Source organism: Clinocottus analis, unplaced genomic scaffold, assembly GCF_023055335.1.
Source record: "Clinocottus analis isolate CAN_PGR_092001 unplaced genomic scaffold, fCliAna1.0.p SCAF_4, whole genome shotgun sequence".
NCBI lineage: Eukaryota > Metazoa > Chordata > Actinopteri > Perciformes > Cottidae > Clinocottus > Clinocottus analis.
In genome coordinates this window covers 8816275-8839831 of record NW_027176153.1, presented here as the reverse complement: position 1 = coordinate 8839831, position 23557 = coordinate 8816275, and the positions used below count along the sequence as shown (strand labels likewise).

Sequence of the window (23557 nt, the reverse complement as noted above, 5' to 3'; positions counted from 1 at the left end):
AGCTGTTCTGACGAGACCTTCATTTTAATTTCCATGGTATGCGTGGGTTGAGGGCGGCGGGAAGAGGGAGGGGGTCGTGGTCGGTTGGGGGAGGAGGCCCGTCGAGCGCCTCCCCTCTCACAGGCGTTTCTGGGCGATGAGCGAGCCCACCACGACGCCGGTCACCAGCGTCACCCCCGCCAGCAGCCACTTCTTGAAGCTCTCCTGAGACTTCCTGCTCTCCGCCGCCGCGTCCTGCCCGAACATCTCGGCGAAGCGCTCCTGGCAGACGAGAGAGAAGAAAAAAATAGGGGAAAGGACAAGGTTAACACCAGAGTATAGCAATCTGAAAACAGCAGCACACACACACACACACACACACACACACACACTTTACAAAAACTAAATAAAATGAACCACAGAGACCACGGGCACATTTGGCAGGTCAGGTAGATTCCCTTCTGCAAAGGTCGCCGCCCACGCCGGGTCTCTATATGACTGTCACACGCTCACGGGTGAAATAGCCCAACAGCGAGGTCTCGTCATTTAAACGCTCACACAGCAGCTTTTGCTCCGGCTCCCCATCGCGTTGTTGCCACCGAAATTCTTTCCTAGCGGCTTGCTCGGATTTGCCGAGGCCCAAATTTCCGCCCACTGAAAACATTTCCTGGAAATGAGCCTCAGTGCACGTGCAGTTATGAGGCCCGGCCACAGGGAGGCGCCAGTCAGGCTCAAAGAGCTGGACTTGACCCACTGAGTCACCGCTGATGATGATGATGATGCAGCTCATGCTGTCCACACCTCAACAAATCAGGAAATACTCTGAAGGCTAACGCTCTCTCTTAAGAGCAAGTCATCTGAACACACGTGGAAGTAACTAATTTGGCTGTCAGAGGGGCAGTTGGGACAGGGGGTTGTATGGTGTAGGAGGAGGAAGGGGGAGGGGTGTGTTACTGGAAGAAACACACAGAAGTGGAGAGTGAAATGACAGAGTAATCAGTGAGTCACAGAAAGAATGCAGGAGGGGGAGGGGAGAGACTGAAACTCCCCACTCTGAAACACATGGACGGTGAGTGAAAAAGACAAAATAATAAAAAAAGACATCATCCAGTCGCTTGAGACTTCACTACACAACGGCTGAATACAGGGCCCAGCCTCCATCTTAATCCGGCAGAGTTATAAATATTATGGGTGTATGCATAATGCAAGTATGCATAATACATATCTTTAAAATCATATCAAGTCTCAGGTTACAGTCTCTGCTTCTCTCTGCTACACAAAGAGTAAACTGAATATCTTCTGGCTTCAACAAAACTGGAAGGAATTTGAAGATGCCCCCTTGGGTTCGAGGAAATTATAAGATCCACTTTCACTTTTTTCCCCCTGATATTTCATCGACAAACCTTTTGTTGCAGCCACAAAGCGAATGCTCGTCAAGCTGTTATAAATACATCGCTATTCAGTGTTCAAGGCTCAGGGATAATATTGGCATTATCTCCAATAGGATATGACAGTAGTGTCGCAATCACTGCGACCCATCGCGCCGTGACCGACATGTTTCTTGGTGACGTGTGCAAAGCTTCACCCCGAGGACCACCGTGGTAATTTGGTGTCGACATGTCAGTGCAGGGGACTGTTCTGAGGAGGAGGCAGCCGCCTTAATAAGTCCCAGAGATGGAAAGAAACACAGAACAAATGCATTGGTTGTATTCCGAGCCGAGGATCGGTGCACTTCTTGATCACTGTTCAAAAGAAAGCAGCATCAAAAAGGCAGTGAGGGATAGTCCAGAAACTTATTTGCCACAGAAACTGAGGCGGAGCAGGAAGGTGTGGGCGGCCTCATTCCAAAAGCTTTAAGTCACTCGGATTTCTGTTTGATAACAAACCGTTTCATGCACCGGTTTTATTTCGCTGCCTGATGTGGTGACATCGTCACCACCAAAAAGAAACAAGGAGACTCGCCAACAATGGGACCGCATAGTTGCCGGGTTACTGAATAACACACCTGTCGGGGGCAGGGCCTCCATTTATTTTACACGTTGTCATGGTCGTTCTGATGTGACGCAGATGGGGGGAAAGGGGGCTTCTGAGGAAAGGAATCTTTGTCTTTTGCGGATAATATTTCTAAGAATATGCAGGGTTTGAATGTGTTGGTGAAAGATAAGAGGGGTGGTGGCGAACTCACTGCGACTCCCTCCGTCCAGCCTGGACCCAGAAACTGGTTTCCAGCTCAAAATGTGTCAGCCACGGTAATATACTGTTTGTCAGTATATAATGGTGGTGATCTAGCTGGACCAAATGTGTACGCATCATAGACGTGTGGATTGTACGTCCTGCAATAATCAAAAACTTGCATTGGCCTTTTGTTGATTCCAAACCCTGGGATTGACCTCCTAGAATATACGTCATCCCGGCAGCGCGCTCATTTCCTCATTTCGTCCCTGTCATAGTTTCGTGGCCTCAAGCCGTCGCTGCTCTTTGGATCTGAGGGGCAGTTTGTGGTCTCGGAGGGGGCCGAGCGGCTCTCACAGGAGCTCTTTCATTCATGGTTTGGCTCTAAATAAACAATAAACACGCGCGCACACACCCCTACAGTAAACTGCATACAGTGGAGACTCAGCGAGCCAACATTCTGAAGAGGCTTGTCCGCTTGAGAGTCAAGTCAAGTGACCCAGTCAATGAGTAGCATCTGAGGAATGTGGAAATATGTAACCGGGTTCAGCTGAAGGAGTTTATCTCAGGTTCACTTCAGGGGACAATTCCACCTTCAAACCACTTCATTCCTCTCACCCAGTGTACAGAAACGCCTTGTTAACAACCTCACCTTGAATTTTAACGGGCCTTTGTACAGATCGTATGTAAAAACAGCGGTAAAAAACCTGAATAACCTATAAAAGTTACTTATTGCAGCGCGTCGGTGTAGCGCTCATAAAATATGTGATTATATGTTGTTGTTCCAACTGGGCAGACAGTATTGCATTGGTTCTTTAGAAAAGAGCATTGTCTCTTTAAGAGAGAATTGAAGGAGACGTGCAGTGATTGTTATTAAACTGGGACTTTGATGAATAAAAGTTGCAAAACCAAAGAAGGACGTGTGTCTGGACAATTCGTATCAAGGGTGCAACATCAACACTGCATGGGATGTTCATTGTGATGAAAACACACACACTGAAGTTTATTTTGAATCAATCTCAGGTATGCTGTTCTGCAGCTGGGAATACTCACTGGAGGCACCGAATGTGTATCAATCCGCAGCTTAAAATAGTTCCTGACAGAATCAGATTTTCCTCCTGTTTGAATAATATTTGCTGATAACTATGATTTTTTTTCAGCTGCTCTGGGAAATTAATGGACTTTTTAAAATGTATAAATAAAACAATACGCTTTGTGGCTTTTAAGAATCTTTAGTAGGATCCAACTGAATTATTCTATCAGTTTAACACGGATAGCAACCTGAACGGAAACTAACAGCCTAAGTGGGCCAAAACAGACCACAAAGTGTGTAACAAGAGGTTCAAATATGCACAGGAGCAAAGTTGCTCTTAAGCACCCTGATGACTCAGCTGCATTCAAGTTAGGTGGAATCTGCCACAGGGGATTGATAAATAGCACTACGGTAAGTAATGACATAATGTGATTACGTGGTACATCATGAAATATGAGCGGATGTTTTCCTGTGGCTTTTTCGATCTTGAATAAAAACATATATAAAAAAAGGGGCCAGTCGGACTACTCCTGATCTCTTTCTGTGGAATTTTCCATGACAACGCTGGAGGAATGTGGGTGTCGAGAAGGGACCCCAGGCCCGTGTGATGGTGACCGACACCTTTAAAAACAGACATGTCTGGACATGTCCTCCTCCAAGCCAGCTGGAAAAACACTTAATGAAACAATGTAGCTAATTATGGGGTCGTGCCCAGAGATGCAAAAGACAAAGTGTGTCCTCACACAGGTCGCGTTGGGTGTCAGTGACAGACAAAGATACTATGTTGTCCCATGTTAATATTCTAATTATTAGACACAAATTGCAGCTTTCATGATTAATAATTGACTGGATATTTAAAGGTTCTTTTGGGGACTATTTTCAGCGGTGGATGAGCACACGTTTGGCGCTGCAGTGTCGGTCTTCGTTATATTTCTTCACCAGCATTACGAGTCGGCTCACGGTTTGATGTGCACAATCTCTCCTCGTCCCACCCGGCAGGTAAACCCAGTCTTTATTTCCTCGTTCACACGGTCACACCTTTCTTTCTGAATCTCTGCTCCCAGAGGAAATCAGGTGCTCAGCAGAGGCCTGAAGAGCGCTTTCAGGTTTCGGCTTGCCCCCCGCCCCTTTCTTTTTTTTCCACTTGGTCTAACTTTCTCTTTCTTCGTTAGACATGGAGAAAAAAAAAAACAAAAAAAAAGGATGAGGGAAGGATTAGCTCATGAAAGCAAAAGGTTGGATATAAGAGAGAGGGGTGGAGAGGGAGGGGCACAGGGAAAGAGCTCCTGCAGTCGGTTGCCACGACTACTGAAAAGCTGCCGATTAGTTAGCGTGTGTATACAGGTCCATCTCCGTGGCTGATATATGGCCCAATGCTACATGTGGAGAAAGCAGCGTTTTAACGATCATTAGCAGCAGCGTGCTATTCATCAGCTCCGACTTGTCGGTTGCTCCGGTGTTGCACCATAACAAGCTGCTCAAATCCCCCAATGGTGAAAGACCCTGACCATGACACGACACACACACCCGCGCACGCACGCACACACAAACACAAACACAACACACCCCAGATGTCGATTAATACATCACATCCTATTCAGTCAAAATTTAGGTTGGAGATAAAATGATATTCAATAATTAGGGGACACATTGAGGAAGCACGTTGCAGTCGTGATATCAGGCTGAACGCTGAAAGAGCATCAGCATGTTTGAGCAGGTAGAGATATCTGTGCATCTCCCGGCAGCTCATTTCAGTGATTGGTATTGTTTATAACGGTTAAACAACTAGTCCGTGGACAGAATTAGACAGATGTTGAGATCATTGATGAATTTGCATCATTTATTCATTTAAGTAAAAATGCCAACTGCTGATTCCCAGAGTATGAGGATCTTTACATTATTGTAGAGGTTTGAAGTTATTCAAGCCAGATCTGGTCCTATATCTTGCTTTAGCATACAGGACACCCTCCCCGGGTGTATATCGTACGCCATTGGTCACGCGGATGCAACAGTGTCTCTACTCAATAAACAAGAACGGGCCTTGCAGTGTTTGCGTGTACACATCACGAGTGCTGCAACACGCTGGAATATGTTGCTCAATAGCAGCTGATATTTTGAAGTGTTTAGGAGCCAGCTGCTTCTCCTCCTCCACAAGACTCCTCAGGGGTCTTCAGGCTTTGGGTCATTGAACTGTGATCGACCTTTCGATTTCCTACCTCACCCCATGAGCTCAGACATTTGCCATACCGCTTTTGGGATTCTTTAAAATAGCTTTTCTATCATACTGTCTTCAGTTAGACAACAATAACCGTCTGAGCGTTTCAAAGGTCTTTAGCGTGTAAAGGATTAGCTAAGAGCTCATTGTGATGTTACGGTCATAATTGCGTGGAGCTTCGTTATGGTGCAGTAAAAATATACTTATTAGCAAAACCAGTATGAGGTGTAACTGCGAACTTGCGATTTGCATTTCACACTACCATCTCCAACTCCTATTTATTATAAAGAAGAACAAGCGTTAGTTGTCACTCTCCGATTTTTAGTCACTCGGTGTGCTTCAATGTTCAGCGGTGTTATCAAGTTTCTTTTTAAACCGTGAGAGTGTCTGTGTGTGCAACATCAGAAATGACAGGTCGCTTCCAACAGACAAGGGCCAATTCCCAGCGACCCGCCTGTGATGTTCAGGCCACGCTGGACTTAGACGCTAAAAAGCAGGCAGAAGCTTCCGTTCACATGTGGAGAACCTTCCAGAGGGTTCTGTGTTGCAAACCAGAAACGTCTCTACGGGGATCAAAAGCTGACAAAATGTCCTTTCCTTTGCACTCTCACGCTGGCGTGCGGCTTTACAAGTGCATGCATTAACAGTTCTAACGACATCACGCATTTCAGCTCCACCACTCATAGGTTGAGGGATACAAACTGTAATGTTTCATATCACGTCATTTTGATGACAGTAAAAGGAAGATGGCAGATGCGGCGAGGCCAACAGTAAGGCATGAGTCATTCCTGAGTTAGCCAAGCTAAGTTAGCCGAGCATTATGGTTTAGTGGAGATATACGCATCACTAAGTTAAAATGGTTTGCGTATGGGCGGCAACCTCCTGCTCCGGAGTGAAGCCGATGTCGAAGCGTCTTCAAACTTGCCTTCCCTACTCACCAGCAGGGGGCGACTCCTCCAGATGCAAAAAGAATTCTGGTTATATAAAAATCAATAAGAAAATGGTGTGTGTGTGTGTGTGTGTGTGTGTGTGTGTGTGTGTGTGTGTGTGTGTGTGTGTGTGTGTGTGTATAGCTCTGACTTGACAAACAATCTATATCAACCAGTCCATCTTGAGAGAATTTCCTCTCCTGATGTTAAGAAGGGCTTATCTGTAACATTGCATGAATGACCAGAATGTGATGAGTCACCATGAAGGCCACATCCTGGGGCAGTGAATGAACATCCAGGGTAGGTTAAAAAAAAGAAGAAAAAAAAGGGCGAGTCAAACTAATGTATTGTAGAAAACAAAGAAACACATATTTCCAAGACTTAACTTATCTGAAGACAGTATGACAGAAAAGCTATTTTAAAGAATCCCAAAAGCGATAAGGAAAATGTCTGAGCTCATAGGGTGAAGGAGGGAATCGAAAAGAGAGTCATAGTTCACCAGAAACCAGTGACCCAAAGCCTGAAGACCTCTGAGGAGTCACATGGAAGATGTGAAGGCTCTTAAACACTTGAAAATATCAGCTGTTAAGGCGAGTTGCAGTACTCGGACGTGTACACGCAAACACTGCAAGGCCCGTTCTTGTTTATTAAGTAGAGACAATGTTGCCTCCGCGTGACCGATGGCGTACAATTTACACCCGGGGAGGGTGACGCGGTGTTCTGGCTGCTGAAGCAAGATGACTTCATACTGAGATGAGAGCTCGAGTAAAAGTTCGAAGTACAGTGAGATGTGCGGGCTGTGACCTCTGCCTTATATCCAGGAGGAGGAAAAAAAAAAAACAGTCCACGAGCAGATCATGAGATCAGTGACTCTGCAAGATCAAAAGAACATGCAGATAAGCTGCCCGAGGGCACAGGCACGCTGTAAAAAATAATTAAAAAATTAAATTGTCAAGCTTGTATTTGAGATGATACATCCAACTCTTATTTCTGCAGGACAAATATTGTTGTAGTCAGACTTTTGCTTTGGCGCTTAATCAAAGCAGACTGAATGCAGCTGAGCTGAACATTATCTCTGAGCTCAAACTTGATTGGGAACCACCTGCATCCAATTAATTCTCATTTCAGACTCATTTAGGAAGACACACACACACACACACACACACACACACACACACACACACACACACACACACACACACACACATACACACACTTGCGTACATATACAGTTTCCAAAATTGACTAAAAGCCGAGTTTTGAAGTGTGAGAGACTCGGGGGCAAATCGACCTGAGCAACGGGAGAAAAAAACATTTCTAAAGCATTGAATGTCCCCAAAAGCGAAGTCCAATATTGTGAAAAGGATGTTTGGAACCAGGACGTGCGGCCATATGTCTACTGAGCCCCCTTTGCTGCTGGAATCCTGTAAATTTCCCCACTGTGGGTGGATCTTCTTTATCATTGAATTCAAGATTGGCTCTATGGCATGCTATCTTTGGATTCCCAACTTGTGAAATCCTTACGGTAGGTTGATTGTATTAGAAAAGTAGCTATCGTTAGATAGGTCAAGATTTCTTTCTAAACACAGTTAACAAACATGTTTCTGTCATACCAAATAAATCCTATAAGTGCTCTTAGACTGAGACAAGTAAGGATTTTCTGAAAGGACGCCTCTGATGCACAAAGCCTGAAGAGACTGGAATTGCTGTGAAGTGCTTGTACAAGGTACTGAATAAAGGCTCTAAATACTTGTGTAAATAAAACACTTGCTCTGGCTGAAAGAGAGAACATAGCAGTGGTTTTAACTAACTGTGACTCAGTGGTTCGCATACCCGTCTTTCAATCAGAGGATCAGTGGTTCGAACCCCGGCTCCACTAGTCCATGTCGATGTGTCCTTGAGCAAGACACTTAACCCCAAATTGCTCCCTGTTGATGTGTCTATGGTGTATCAAGCAAACATGTAAGTCGCTTTGGATAAAAGAATCAGCTAAATGTAATTTTATTGTCGCACCAAACGTTGGCTACCTGAGGTCATCCCCATGTTCTTGATATGAACTGATATTGTAAGGGATTGGTCAGAGCCATCTTTGCAGATCAAATTGCAAATGATTAAAAGGAGATGGACGTTTCAAATGCAGCTTGAAAACTGTAAAAGTCATGAAGAAATCAATGTCTAAAGATAAAAAACCTACGGCTGCTAGCTTGAGGGTGAAGGTGTGGAGGTGTATAACATAAGTTAACTGTAAGCTGCGGGTGGGTGAGTTGACCCAACCTACACGGCTGAGAACATAAAAAGGTGTCGATCAGGTGTCATATTATGAGGACTTTGAGCTGGAGAACATTGGATGTCGGAAACTTAGACTGAGGTCTCAAAACATCCGTAGCTCGATTCAGTATAATAATGATGTTACAGTTTAAATGTAGCACAACTGTAAAACCCTCATCAAGAGTGTCATCCCCATCACATGATTATAATTACTGTATTCATTATTACCAATCGCGCGTCTATCAGTCTATTTAGCGGCCAAGTGGTTTCAATCTTCACAGCACCAAATCTGAGTTCAGTCGGGGAGAGAGAAAAAAAAAATCCACAATGTGAGCGATTGTTCCTCCCTCCCTTATCAATGTCATCATCATCTCCACGAGTTCCATCACTTCCTGCTCCTCCCTGAGGCCTTCTGACCCTTCATCATCCGTTACACAAGGGCCGAGGCGTTTCCAGCAACATGGGAAGTCGGGCCAGCTGCCAAAGACCCCATGTGACCAGGAAAGGTATATTGTGGTAGAGCTAAGCGTTGAGGTCCCATCTTATAGCCCAGGCCTTTAACTAGTGCACTTTATTAAGCAAGTAGGGAAACTCGTGGTACAAGGCTTCCACTTCAGCAAGTAACAAGCACAGATGAGGGTAATACTGAAGTCGAGGCAAAATACAAGGAATAAAACGGGAATGAAGTTCAATCAAACAAAGACAGACAGCTCAGGCTAACAGCCAAAAAGATGACAAATAAGAGGAAAATATGTACATTATACATACACTTGCTGATGCCTGAAGGAGAGCACATCCATTCAAATCGCATCGCTTGAAATGTGCATGTTTCATATGGCATAAGTTCTTCTTCCATGGCTAATGTGACTATTTTATATGTAGGCTTTGGTCTACGTAAACAGGGCTCTGTATGCGCTGCACGTGGTTCCCCTGTACTTATTTTTACAGCACACTGCTAGAAACAAGAAAACATGATATTTAAAAATAAAAGCGGACAGGCAGCAGCTCCAAGCAAAAAAAAAAAAAAAAAGAGAAAAAAAGGAACTTAAGAGTCAGTTTTAAAAACAGGTTCAGAAAAAGTGGCGCGATTATAACTCGTCTACCTCGTTCTTTTGCACGAGGCTCATAGAAGACCAAAGTCCGGCCAACGGCTTTGCCGAACCAGAGTAACTAGCCGTGGCAGGTTGTCATCCATCGGTCAGTCTCACTCTTGTTGACTTCACATTCTTTCTGCTGTAACTGGATTGAATAGTGATGAATCATTTCCAAGCAAAAAGGAAGTAAGTGGAAAAACGAGGAAATTGAGTCATTAGACCTGCCCTCGGCAGCAACACTTGCACCAGCGTTGATGAGTCTCGACGGCCCCGTTTTGGACCGCGTAGCCGACTGTGTGCGTGTCCGCGCCGCGAGCGTGTGTGTGCAGGTCGAGCCGGCGGTGAGACCATGAATTAAAGAGGAGATTAATGAGTCAAGACACGGAGGCTCAGACTCCAATCTGTTCCTTGCCCCGCTCTGGGGGCCGTCTCTCTTTCTCTCTCCACAAAACCCCATTCTGTCAACGCACGCACTCACACACACACACACACACACACACACACACACACACACACACACACACACACACACACACACACACACACACACACACACACACACACACACACAGGACCGTGTTTGTGTGTTTGTGTGTGTGTACCTCTGGCCGAGAGAGAGCACATGTTTAGGAGAGCGTAAACACGGAGCGGAGGAACGGAGAGAGGGCGCTGAAGCAAAGGAGACGGGGGTTCTCTCTTCCACGGTACAACCCACCACCCTGGAAGCCATCACCATACACAGACACCTCACCATGACCCCGAGACCTGCCATCTGTCCGGGTGACGGAGACACAGAAATCAAGAGGAGGAACCAGTGAGACTGAGACAGACTGAAAGACGTGAAAAGAAGCAGAGAGTGAGAAAGAGAAATGAGACGGAACTAGGACAAAAGCAGGAGGGTGAAGCAGACTGCGGAGGGGGATGAGGGGGCGGGGGAGTCTGACGAAAACGACTAGAAATTGAAAAAAAGGGGGAAACTCATGAGGAGTAAAGTGTGTGCAGAGGGGAGCAAATGACAGACAGCAGTGAGGTTTACTGACAGATTTCCTTGAAACTACATTTTCCTTTATTTTCATAAAGTTTGACAACATGAAAGAAGCCAATTCCCCAGAATCACTTGAGCACAGATGAGTATCTATGGGCCCGTTTTTGTTCTCTCTTTCTATTATCTCCTCTCTCTTATTGCAGAGCCACAGAGGATATCTTTTGACTTTATTGCTTTACCCCCTTGGCCATTAAAAAAGGAGGGGAAAAAAAGTGATGAATATAACGTTGATGGCAACGACGCTCTTTATCATCATTTAGCCTGTGCGCTCTGCGAGGCCGGGCGCCACATTACCATGAAATACTCATCAACCCTCTCCATCCATTCCTCAGCTCACACACTTTAATACATGCCATGAGACTTGCTAATCCCATGATATGCCTCATAATCTGATCACAGATATGAGAAGAGAGAGACAAAACGGAGAGTGGGGAGGCAGCCGGGGAAGATACGGGATGAAATGCAATCAGAGAGGAGAGAGATGCGGGAGGATGCTGGGGCTTTGCAAACGATGGGGAAGAACTTTTTTTTTTAACGAATGCGTCGAACAGAAGCTGGAGCGGAGAGGTAAAAAAAAAAATGAGGGGGCAAACAGAAAGGAGAGGGGAGAGGAAGAACAGGGGGTGGGGGAGAGAAACACTCGTGACCTGATTTCAACACTAAGCCTCAGAGAAGTGGAGCAGCACGTAGGCACCCGAACGCAGCGCCTTCGCTCTCCCAGCTGTTTGGCTCATACGACTCGTGAGCTGAAAACGTAGAAATGTGTAACACACGCCAACTTGCAGTGTGAGCCGTTCACCCACAACCCGCTTGTCCTCATCGCGCTGAGTCACTGGACTCTTCCTCCACGCCGTCTAACATGGCACTTGGTAGTCCTGATGGTTAGCGGTCTTAACGGCTGCATGCTCCGCAGTGAGCTGGCAGTACAGACAAGCACACGATCATCTGTTACACAGCTGGAGGTCTGTCCCGTATACATAAACAGCGTCTGGAGCAGACGGGCGCCTCGCTGCTGTGACACCAGTGTGTGTTTCTAAATGAGGGATGGGAGAGACAGAGAGAGGATCTATTGCAGTCTAAATGCAGCAAATAGTCGTTGGAGGCTGCATTGACGTCTCACTGCTGTGTGAATGTGAGACACACACACACACACACACACACACACACACACACCTCTCTTACAAGTGATTGCAAATTTCCCCAAACATCTGTACACATGTACATTATGCATTTGTCCCATCGAAAGCGGAGTACAAAAGGCTAGACCGAATGATCCTGCCGGCCTCAACGTAAACATGTAGCCGCCTCCTGGAATGGTTTGGCCAAGTCCTTCGCCTTAAAGACAACCAAGAAGCTTTACATCTTGTTGCGGGCATGCACACGCACTTTGTTGTGTAGCTTGAGGCGACTGAATCATGCAATCTGTTTGCTGCCATTGTCAAGCTGGGACACTGACACACAATTATCGAGTCTGAACACGTGCACACACGCGACGAATCTCACAGATCATGAAATGCTAATGTTTGAGCACACGCATAAAAACAATGAGACACGTCCATGGTTGAGCCGCCACATTCACATGAAACCATTCAAAGAGTGGTCTGCATGGAACCGCCCACCACAAAGAGACGTTTATTGACGCTGCTCGAACAAAGTGACCGCTATTGATCCAATGCAAAAAAGGTTTTTAGGAGCATTGTCGGTGTGTGTGTCACAAAAGTGAGACAATGGCAATGATGCTTCAAGCGATGGCTTTATTAACAAAGCGACGACACACCTGTCGGGCACAACCAAAAAGCCAGTAAGGCAAATTCCTGTAGGTCCTTTGTTTGAGGTAGCCACATGACCAGCCTGACTTGCTGCTGTCCCCTCCCCTCTGCAGCACGCCACCATACAATAGAATGCTCAAATGTATGAGACGACGACAATAACAACCCTGCGCTGTGTGATGACAAATGTACAATCATTACACGGAATTTTTTTCCGATGAGCAAAACAAACAAAAATAAAATAAACATTGTCCTTAAAACAAAACCAGGGAAGACTAAAAAAAAATACAAAAAACATCCCTCCTAATTAGCCACATGTGTGCCGTTAAAGCGTTAAAAGGGAGGAGAAGGAGGAGGATGGGACAGAGGGAGAAGTGGGATGAAGGGAAAGGTGAAGGGACGGCAGAAGCAGCAGCACAGGTGGGGGTGGAGGCATCAAGTCAGAGGGAATCGATAGCGTGGACAATGTTTTTGATAAACAAACTGACATGGGGAGAAAAACAAGGGCACGCGGGGTTAACGGCGAGATTGACGAGGCGTGCGACCGCATGTCTGCTTTCTAATGTGTTTAGCCAGTGAAGGTGGACATAGGGATAGGCGGGTGTAGAGAGGGGAGGAGGAGGAAGGGCAGACATGGAAATACCGGACTTTAGAAAATGATGAAAAGAGGAAGAGGAGGCAGGAGAAAGGGAGGTACCGAAATAAGGCACAAAAATCGATTGGCGGCAGTGAGAGGGGCACATGTATGGAGGATGATGGGGGGTAAGGTAGAGAGAGAGATAAAGAGAGAGAGATGGAGAAGGAGAGATGGAGGCGGACCAGATAGGTCCCAAGGGTGAGATTTTCTGCTCCTCTCCGCTAGGGTAGTCTGACAGAAGACTCTGTGGATCTAAGTGCCTATCCTATGTGCATGTTAATTACAAAGGGGGAGGGAGGGAGGGAGCATAAGTCTGCCAAGGAGAAAGGCACAAAGGAAGCTCAGGTGTTTCCCTTGTCAAAACAAGTCAATGGCCTTACCCACCACGGGTCTTTAATTACAGCCTCAGTGTCTAACCCACTTCACAGAACAGGCAGTCAGCATATGTTTATAATCACGCAGAGATAAACATGTTTACCTGTCTTTGCTTCTGTCAACAACTTCCATGAAAAAAAGGGCCAAAACAAACAATATGCAAGTCCATCTTCCAATATTATCCAACTTCCCCCTAATCTCTACTTGTGTGGATGTCAGCCCCAGAAAAAGCTCATCATCTTTCAGTTATGGACATATTATTCATTCATCGATTGTTATTCATCAAAAAATAAACAAAAAGCATCAGTAATTTCTACAAACAGCTGAACACTGCAGTTTCTAGTAAACGTCCCTTAAAAAAGGGCCTACTTTTAGCAGCGGATACATACGCGCTGGTTGCTCTGGTATTACCAGCAGCAGGATGCTGCATCATGGGATTGAAAATAAACTACAGCATGTGTATAAAAAAAGGCGTCGGCAGACATCTTATAAGTGCTTGTGCTGAACCGTCTACAGCCAGGTGTGGCAGAGGTGATAAAAAGATAGACCAAGACAAATAGACAGACTTTCACTGCTTGGAGACATTTTTCTTGTCGTTAACGTTTGCTTGACCTTACAGAGACCGCCGACAGCACAACTGGGATAATGATCTCTTCTTTTTATTTTTCTCTCCCTTGTTTCTCTACTGAACCCCCCCCAGCCCCTCCCTCCCTCCTCCCCCGTCCAGCTCCAGCCAAGCTTCCCCAGACTGTGGCAGTGTGCTTCCTTCCTCTAAATGAGTTTAGCCTTTATTAGCCTGTCAGAGGAGAGAAAAAAAAACATTGTTTCGCCCAATAGCAGGTAGAGATATTATTCATCTATAATTGGTAATAACATCGTACCCCCAGCCTGAGGCGGCTCAATCTCCACTGAGTAATCACTGCCATTTCCCGCTCCGCTGGAAACAGCATTATTAGGTCGGTGGCACTGTCTCTACCTCTGCTGCCTGCCAAGGTTTATTATCTGACAATGTATGGCTCTGCTCCTGCACTTCTGTGAACACCACATGCTGTGGAGGGAGAGTCGGGCCGTGGAGCATATTCATCCCTTATCCCAAACTATTGTCCAATATGTCAGCGTCCCGGACAGCGGAGGCTCCGAAATGAGCTCCGGCGGGATCATTTAGGCAGAGGCTTTATCCAGTTGTTCTGACAGCGAGGTTTGCTCTGTTGTGCAAAACAGCATTCGCTTAAACCGTCGCCTCGACTATTTCTCCAAATTCAAACAGGACTGCCTTTTCTTTCTCCTCAATATAAACTAGGGCAATACACCTCACGGCTCATGGCTGTAATGCTAAATATATATTTGTGGTGGTGGCAGTTTACTCAACTGAACGCTTCCATTCACATGATGTGCATCGAATAAAGTAGAGAAGAAAAAAAATGTATCAAATGAAGTATTGGTATCACATTAGTGAAAATGCAGAATTAGGTTAATGCTCTCAATATTATTAATATTATTATTATAATATATTCTTTTTTATTAAAAAATGTCTATTCTAGATTTGAATTATGACGTTTTAATTATCGTTACGATTAATCGGTTTGTTAGAAAATGTCAGTAAATACATTTCCTACAGCTTAAATAATAGCTTATTTTAAATCAAACCAAAAGCACAAAACCAAGAGCTATTGAGTGGACGAGATGACACATAAAATCTTACCACCAGAGAATGTTTGACTAAATTGTTTCTGTAATTTTTTTTCTTAATTCATCAAGAATTGTCTTGGGTACTATTGGGAGTGTCTACAGCTTCCCTTATACGCTGTTGGTTTGTGAATGCAAAGCTGTCTCCCAGTCTATTCTCAAGTGTCAGATTATGGAGCTCAAACGAACCACAAACAGTTATTTTCACCCGGAGCTTCAATCTACAATTTAAGCCAACACATATAACTTTACCTCAAGATTAGCATTCAAAAGATTCATTTCCATCATCCATTTATGTTTCTATTGTTGGAGTATCACCGACAAACAAATACTATTTTTTCTGTCCGTCTGTCACAATCCATCCCAAAAGAAAAACAGGAAGATATTTAGGAAGCAAAGATAAGCCTGCGAGACAGAGTGATGTAGCAACTGAAGTGAAAGTGACCTTGCCGCTGCTTAGAGCAGACTAATATTTCATCAGCTAGCACTCACAGCTATACTCAGGTTCCCACATCTGCCGTGCTTCATCCCTGTGAGGAAGCGTCGGGGGAGGAGGGAAGGAAGGAAGAAAGGGGGAGGAAATAAAAGACAGAGGGAAAGAAAAACAACAAAGTCTCGTGTGGGTTTTTTCCTCAAGAGTGTAGGTTGACTTTGAACAGAGAAACCACCTATTAAAACGAGAGAACGTATATTGTGACAGGGGTGGGGGCAATAGAGCGATGGGGAGAAATGAGGACTGTAATGGGAAAACCACCTACTGAATTCTGTGTTTGAGACTGCCCCTGCAGCTCGGGACTACCCCCTGAGGCGAGTGTCAACTAACACGGGACACACATTGAGACAGTGCCCTCTTCCTTGCTCTCAAAAAACAGCATAAAAGTGAATTATACAAAGCTTCGTAGGGAAGGAAGTGGCATCATGTGCTCAGGATGATGTTAGCCGACCACAGGAGAAGTGAAACCGTACCAGAGGATACTCTCAATGCGCCGATCCATTCAGTGTTTCCGAATGAAAATCAGTCACTTCTCCAAGTCAAGGTCGCACTGACATTACAGACACTAACCACGAGCATGTCGTTAGTCCGACTTGTTGGTGAGCAAACGCTCTGCAAAATATATGTGTTAGAGAGAGTGAGTGTGTGTGGATCATTATAAAAACATGAGCTCATAGAGATTGACGCATTGTGTTGACGACACGGTGGTAAAAGTATTTATGAGCGGTCGGGATGAGCAACTAGATAAACCATTAGACCAGGTTCTCTGCATTGATTGATTGTCACCCTGATTGTGCCTCCAGTTTCTGAACAAGGGCTTACGCTCACTCGACAAACAGCTGTTCAGGTATCAGGACAAAAATCATAACAACAGATCGTTTCACATGAGCTGAAGCTGTACATTGTGGTTGCTCATAAATTAAAGTTAAATTCATTTATTGTCAATGGCATTTAGATTTGCATAATATTAGGACTTTTATAGTTGTGTTCATGTGCTGAACCATTTTAACTGTTTCGGACATGCTTCATGCAAAAAATGTCATCAGAAATTATGTTAGCACGGCTAAAAACAGGACGACCAAAAGTGCATTTATGAGACCAGACCTCCAGGAGCTGCAGCATCCATTCACCAAAAACAACAATCAATATGTTACATGTGTTTAGCCTTTGCCATCACATATTGTATCCGGTCTCCCATTTCCAAAACTGCATCCCCCCTGTGCTATCTCCGGTCCAGCGCTGAAATAAACAGATTCTAGGTCTGCCACATGACATTTTTCATCTAGGTGTGCGGTTCAGCCACAGGGATGTCAGTTTCCATAGGATCCAATACAAACAGCCCCCGCCCCCTCCTTTACTTCATGCCATCAAATGCACAAAGGAAAAGATCTGACCTGAACTGTATAGTAGGTGTTCACGAGAGCATGCTTGCACGTACACAAACTGAGGTTGTCAGTACCAGGACAGCCCACTTTCCAGCTAATCCCAGAGAAAAAAGAAAGAAAAAAAAGGAACTTTCATCTGCATGCAGTTGCCTTGGTGAAAAATACAAGAGAGGAGAGAACAATGTACAGATAGTGGAAGACGGGAAAGGCAACAAAGAGACAGACACAGAGCCAATCAACTGACCAGAGTGAAACAAAGGGCTATCTGTAAAAGCCCCAGACCTCATCCCACCCTGTGATGAGAGAACTTCGATCCCCATGCAGGCGGGTTGCAAACAGCCACAAAGCCCTGATGTAACCCGTTAAGCTCCCACTTCGATCCAGCTCGTTGAGCTCTGTGCTGCTGATCAATTAGAGAACAGCTGAACCAGCTGCTGACCACACAATCATTTAGTTTTTAAGGACAGATTGGGGGGTGGGGGGTTGTTATACCACGAGTGTGCTGCCCGTTATCTAGGTCTTTTATATCTAATCTGAAGTCTTTTTTCCTCTGCTGGTCAAAGGGTCAACCCCACTTCTGTGTCGCTTCACAATCTCACAGAGGCCGATGCAGTCGAAGCGTTAGCGCGCTGCTTATCTGGCCCGCTAGCGTAAGATAAGTCTCAACATGTAGTATTGAAAAAAAGCTGCGCTATGGATGTTGCTTCACCAGGAGACGCAGCTCCCCAGCAATAGTGTAGGGTCACTTGAGGTCGGTCCAGACAAAGCTGACCAACAGGCGCTCACTTGTCCAGTAAAAGAATGAAACAGTTACTAACTTAAGCCATTTTGTTCTTTGCTTTGCACTAATAATATAAATTATTTTTATAGGGGCAAGTATAATAGACAACTGGAAAGTAAATTAAGCATCCAGCGTCATACTACAAACACCTAAACATACTTTTCTGTTTGTGTTTATGTGTGTAGGTGTGTGTGAGAGAAACTCACCCATCCTCCTTGGGTCTGGATCCAGGGCTGAATTTGGTTGTCCAGGTAGACTGTCATCCACTCGATGATCCGGCCCACCAGCGGACTCATCTCCTTCTCCACGCACTCCACGCACAGCGCCCCGCCGAAGGCGAAAAGGCCCACGATGCGGCCCCAGTTGACCCCGTCCCGGAAGACCTCGTCCATCACGTTCTCGAAGCTTTGGTAGGCTGTGGCCGGCGTGATGTGCAGCTGGTTGTGCAGATCGCTGAAGGCCCGGGCGTATCGCAGCTCAAACTCATTGGCCGAGTCCCGGAGGGCCTCCTTCACCGCGTCCAGGCTCGCTGTTGACGTCAACCGTTGCTGCCGCAGCGGGGAAGCTGGCGGGGACGCCGGCGGAGTCCCCGGACTCGTGCCATTGAAAGTCCCATTAGCGTGCGTCGCTACCCGCTGTTCAACGGCATCGCCCGAACCCGCCTCCCCCCCGTCAGTCCTGTTCGGAGGTTCTGTGAGTCCCATGTGGGTGAGGGGATAATTCCTCTGGGAGAGTTTATAGTTTATGTAGAATACCACCAGTTCTCTGTTTTGAGACATGTTGCGTTTAAAGATGCCTTTCCTTTGTCTCTCGTTGCTGCGGTCCGTCTCGGCTGCTCTCTTGGTCGAGCCTCGCTGTGTTAAGAGTGAACACACGCTGTGTCAGGCTTTTCACCTGCTCAGACCACCATGGCCAGCTGATATCCAGAGGACACTTGGGGGGTGAAAACCAAAACCTACACAAGGCTGACAAATCAGCTCAGGCCCTGTAGAGAGACAACAATGAAAGGTCAAAGTCTGGAAAGGCTATAAGCACACGGTCATTGTGTGTATATGTGTGTGTATGTGTATGTGTGTGTGTGTGCGCGCGTGTGTGTAGAGGTGTACAGGGATGGCTGCAGACTTTCAAATGCAATTTGGACAGGTAGGGTCAAAGTGCATCCCTCTAATTGGGCTGTTACATATGGAACAGATGGCAATGATATTAATGAGACAATCGTAGAGCAAATGTGTGTGTTTGAGAGAGAGACAAAGTAGGGTGTGGGGGGGGTTAGGTGAGGAGAGATCAGAGGGACAGTCTGGCTTAAGGGGTCCATGCAGACAGTCGCCATCTCCCTCACCAGTGACCTCTGACCTTCAGACGGAGCATTCAGGCACCTTGTTAGTCTCAGCTCCAGGCTCTCTGATACAGTCATACGCGCGCACCCTTGAATCTCGATACAAAGCTGACTTTTCTGCTGCTACAGCCAGCAGCCAACACGTGATCGTCTAATTACTAGCGTTGGATGTTGGCCTTACATAAGATTTAATTCTGAATTAAATACGGGTTTTAGTATGAAATTACAGGTAATATTATACATCATAAGATTGCTTTCACCTTACAGTAGATGTTGGTGGCCAATAAAGACAAAACAAACTCAAAGTCAGAAATTCTACGAGCAAAACAATTCTGCGTGTTTTTGCATTGACGCATGAAGCTGCAATGAGAGAGACATGCAGGGTTTCTGCTAGTATATTAAAGGATTAAATTCAGGTTGAGCAAATGTTGCTACATTTGTCAAACACAGAATGTACTATAAATAATGGTGATGAAATCGTTGTCAGCTACTGTTCAAATGCAAAAGCTATACAAAGTATGTAGCAGCTGGGAAAAAATAAGTTGTGTTGAAAAAAAATAACTTAAATCAAGATATTTATATGCAGATACAGTCACAGTACAACTGCAAAGTCAATTACTGCTAGGTCTATTAACAGAAAATATAATCTGCAACTCGTCATGTTCAGAAAAATAGATAAATTTTATTTATTGAATGAGAAAATAATGGTGAGTTGCACCCCTGATTCACTTATTAAAAATGAAAGACAATAAATACATTTTTTTTTTAAATTGACATACTAACCACGTGTGTCTAAAATTTCTGGTGAAGAGCTCAGTGATAGAGTGGTTCACAAAGAGTCGATGCACTAATTTTACCTTTGATGAATGATCATTATGAAGTCAACAACCATTTTTCAAACAGCCTAATAGTACTGCTAATAAGTACTGTGGATTGTAAAGATGTACTTCCATCAAGATGCATGTCAAAGTCCTGCAGCCAGTAATTGGAGTTGAAGTGGGAAACAAAAGACAACCTGACAGAGCAACAGTCTGACAGAGCTGTGCCCTCATCTCCTGCTGTCACTGCTCGATTAGCTGGTGCATACCTCCGCTCATAAACAAGTGGCGGCACCGTGACCTGCTGGTAATGCCAAACCCGACCTTTCCGAGAACAATACAGACGTTTAGCCCGAGAAAAGGTCGGTCCTGATAATTAGTTGATAGGGCGGACGGAAGGAGGGCTCCACGCAAACAGTGCTGGTGACGTTACATAATGCATACGCGATACTCTAACAGCACAATGGACCGTCTCTCCTGGGCAAACAAGCAAAGTGCTGTAGTTTCTTAGAGCCCCCCCCCCCTCAAAAAAATAACTTGTTGCCAACACAAGTTCAGAAAGTATTTGGGCCATAATTTGTATATGAATATCATTGTCTTTACTGTAAGCAGTCCGTTGGAGCAGATAAAGCCCCACAAGGCAGCAGTGTTTACAATGGCCACATGGTCCCGAGCTGCCAGCACGTGGCTCGGGTTTTAATAGCCCAGCACCGATGTAAACATCACACAGACACACACGGCTCCTGCAGGAATACCGACGAGTCGCGGCGATCCTGAATGCAACATTTCGGGGACGACAAAACCCGCTCAAATATTAACTCGTGCAAAGCGAACTGTTTCGGTTTATGACGGTGGAATCTGGACTCTTCACTCCCAGATCAACCGACCTGGGGATGTCAGCGATAGTGCACTGCCTCTGTAGGCTGCGTGTCCTCAATTCAATTAGTCCACACAGATTAAAACATTAATTCACATTATCTATTCTGATCGCCAATATGAAGACTTTCTATTCAAGAACATAAACACAACATTAGACTAACATTAGTGTCTTACCAGCAGTAGTGAAATAAATAGAGTTACACTCCACGGATAGTTCCCCCACTCGTCTCCCTTTATGAAAAAATGTCCCGAATCGGTCAGTCTGTCCGTGCAAAAGCTGTCAAAACCAGGAGAATGTAACATAGTCACGTTGTGTGCATGTTGGCACGTATCCTCCTACGTCTTCGCCCCCTCCTCTCTTTGCACGCCCAGCCCACTATTACGTAATACGACGCCTTCAGAGTTGACCGAGTGTTTGCTTTACGATCATATCGCGAATAATCGTTTATGCTGGCCCTTAACCTTTTTAGGACTACACTCACGATAAAACTACACATTGTCATGGAACCAGAGGCACATTTACTACTACTGTCCTCCACGGCGACCTAACAGAGTGGGGACCGTCATAGAAACCAATGCACATAACGAGAACTAGTTTTCATTTGTGTATGTTACTGGTGGGGGATGCATGTCTGTAAGTCACTCTTTGTTCACTCTTTAACTGCGAGGACTTTTTTATGATTATTATTATACCAACTAAAATACGTAAACGCTAATGTACTACTCATTTCTCGCCGCAGCAGTCCAATAACTTTGTCCCTTCCTGCTTTATTCAAACAAAACGTGCGTTATTTCCGATCCGAGGCACACTTTGGCAATTGAATTTCCGGACGGGAGAACAGGTTTGGAACGAGCCCCTGAAGGCAACACGGGCCATTCCCCGCTCCTGTCATAAACACTGGGCTGAGACCTTTAATCACAACGCGTACAAAATGCCACTATGCGACACCACCCTCAGTGCCAGCTCTTAATAGACCGCACATCGTTGCACAACTGATTCGTGAGCAAAGCGTTACAGACACACAGCTCCGCCTGCACCAGCGGTACTGTTGGCGGCCACTGAAGAACATGTAGGCTTCTGAAGATGGCTGTCACTGTCATGCACAGAGTGCAGTCGCAGGTTCGTAGTCTGTGTAAACGCGGAAAAAAGGGTGATTTGCAGTGGCGCAATCATACCCCGCAATTTGCGCGTACACTTTGGGCCAAACAAGGTTCGATTTGACGGGGGGAAGCGAAGAGGAAACGCGGTGATGGATCCGCATTCTTCCAAATCTGTCGCCCTCCTTCCTCTACGTAGCTGGCTGGATTCAGAAAGGAAAATCCACCCTCCCTCTCTCTCGCTGTCTCTCGCCTTCTCATACACACACTTTTGCCAACACAACAATCACATTCACGAGAAGCACATTCGCTAGCCGTAACAGAATATCTTACTTGTAGGGTGGTCTCCATAAAATCATTTCTGTCGCCTCACAATCCTGACCCCGGCAGGAGTAATCCAATCCGTCATTGCTAGCCCGTCTGACTCAAACGCGGACGGAGATCTCCTCGCCAGCGACTGGCTGCCCCGGATCCGCCCACAGCCACGCTCCTCTGCGTAACGTCACCGTGCCAGCTCGGCTCCGTTCCGTCTGGTCCAGGCAGGTAAACGGCGGCTTTATCCAGCGGGAGAGTGCTACAAACGCGTAAGAAAGGAGAACAAACGTAATGAATGTGGTCCTCTCACCGGAGAGTGGTTTCCAGACGTCATGCGCGAGCTAAGCTAGCGAAGCCCCAACTAATTTAGCTTAGCGAAAGCTAGCGCTAACCGGTTAAAAGTGAGCTGGTTAGCGAGGGCCTGCGACGCGAGTTATGTCGATAGTTGAGTGCAAGTAATTCCTTACTGTCCGCCCGCTTCCGTTTTCAGGAGTAGTAACGCGGCGTTTTTCCCCTCAAAAGGGCCTCCGTCGAGCAGCTGTTGGGCCGCTTTCAGCTTTACTTAAACAAAGGATGGGAGGTCACCATGGTAACCTTTGTTACCCCAACATGTAGCGCGCTTCAGCCCCGCTACTTGTTACCAGTTTGAGCACAGCGCCACCCAATGGACATCTTTATACAGGAACACTGGAAACCCTTCTTCCGACAAAAGACCAAGAACCCAAAAGAAACTTCATAAGATGTACATACAATTAACTTAAATAAAAAAAAAACGTGCTGTTGTGTGAAGAATGTAACATTTTTGGTGAATTTCCATATATATCTGGTGAAGTTGATTGCACGCAGGTGCACTTGATTGAACTAATTGACTTCTGCAACTAATTGGTTGCACTTGATAGTATTTAGAAGCTTTTTGTGATTACATATGCACACACAGGATTTCATTTTAATTACTTTGTTGGCCATTTCACTTAAATTTTGACTTTGGTAAGGCTATTATATCTAATAAATAATATAGGTTATACAGCAGAAAGATAAAGTAATTATATAATATATAAAATATAAAAATAGGGTGAATACTTTTGCAAGACACCATCGGTCTAAACTCGGGTGAAGCCTGGGATCATGAGACTATGCAGAACTAGAACTGGCTTTAGAGCCCTTGAGCAAGTCACATTTGGACTAAGCGCACCAGGAAAAAGCAAAGATATGACACATTGACGACATTGGCCACAATAAGCTATGCCAGC

General features: G+C 45.5%; 1 protein-coding gene across 1 annotated transcript; it reads right to left on the bottom strand.

The window, feature by feature from the left end:
• bcl2l1 (BCL2 like 1) lies at window positions 1-22923 on the bottom strand. The gene is made up of 4 exons (XM_068597629.1): window positions 22775-22923; window positions 22326-22566; window positions 18068-18846; window positions 1-261 (listed from the first exon to the last, which is right to left on the bottom strand). Exons 3-4 carry the CDS (start codon window positions 18638-18640, stop codon window positions 118-120), a joined length of 717 nt encoding a protein of 238 aa, XP_068453730.1. The 5' UTR covers window positions 18641-18846; window positions 22326-22566; window positions 22775-22923; the 3' UTR covers window positions 1-117.
• Between the last annotated feature and the right edge of the window lie 634 nt (window positions 22924-23557).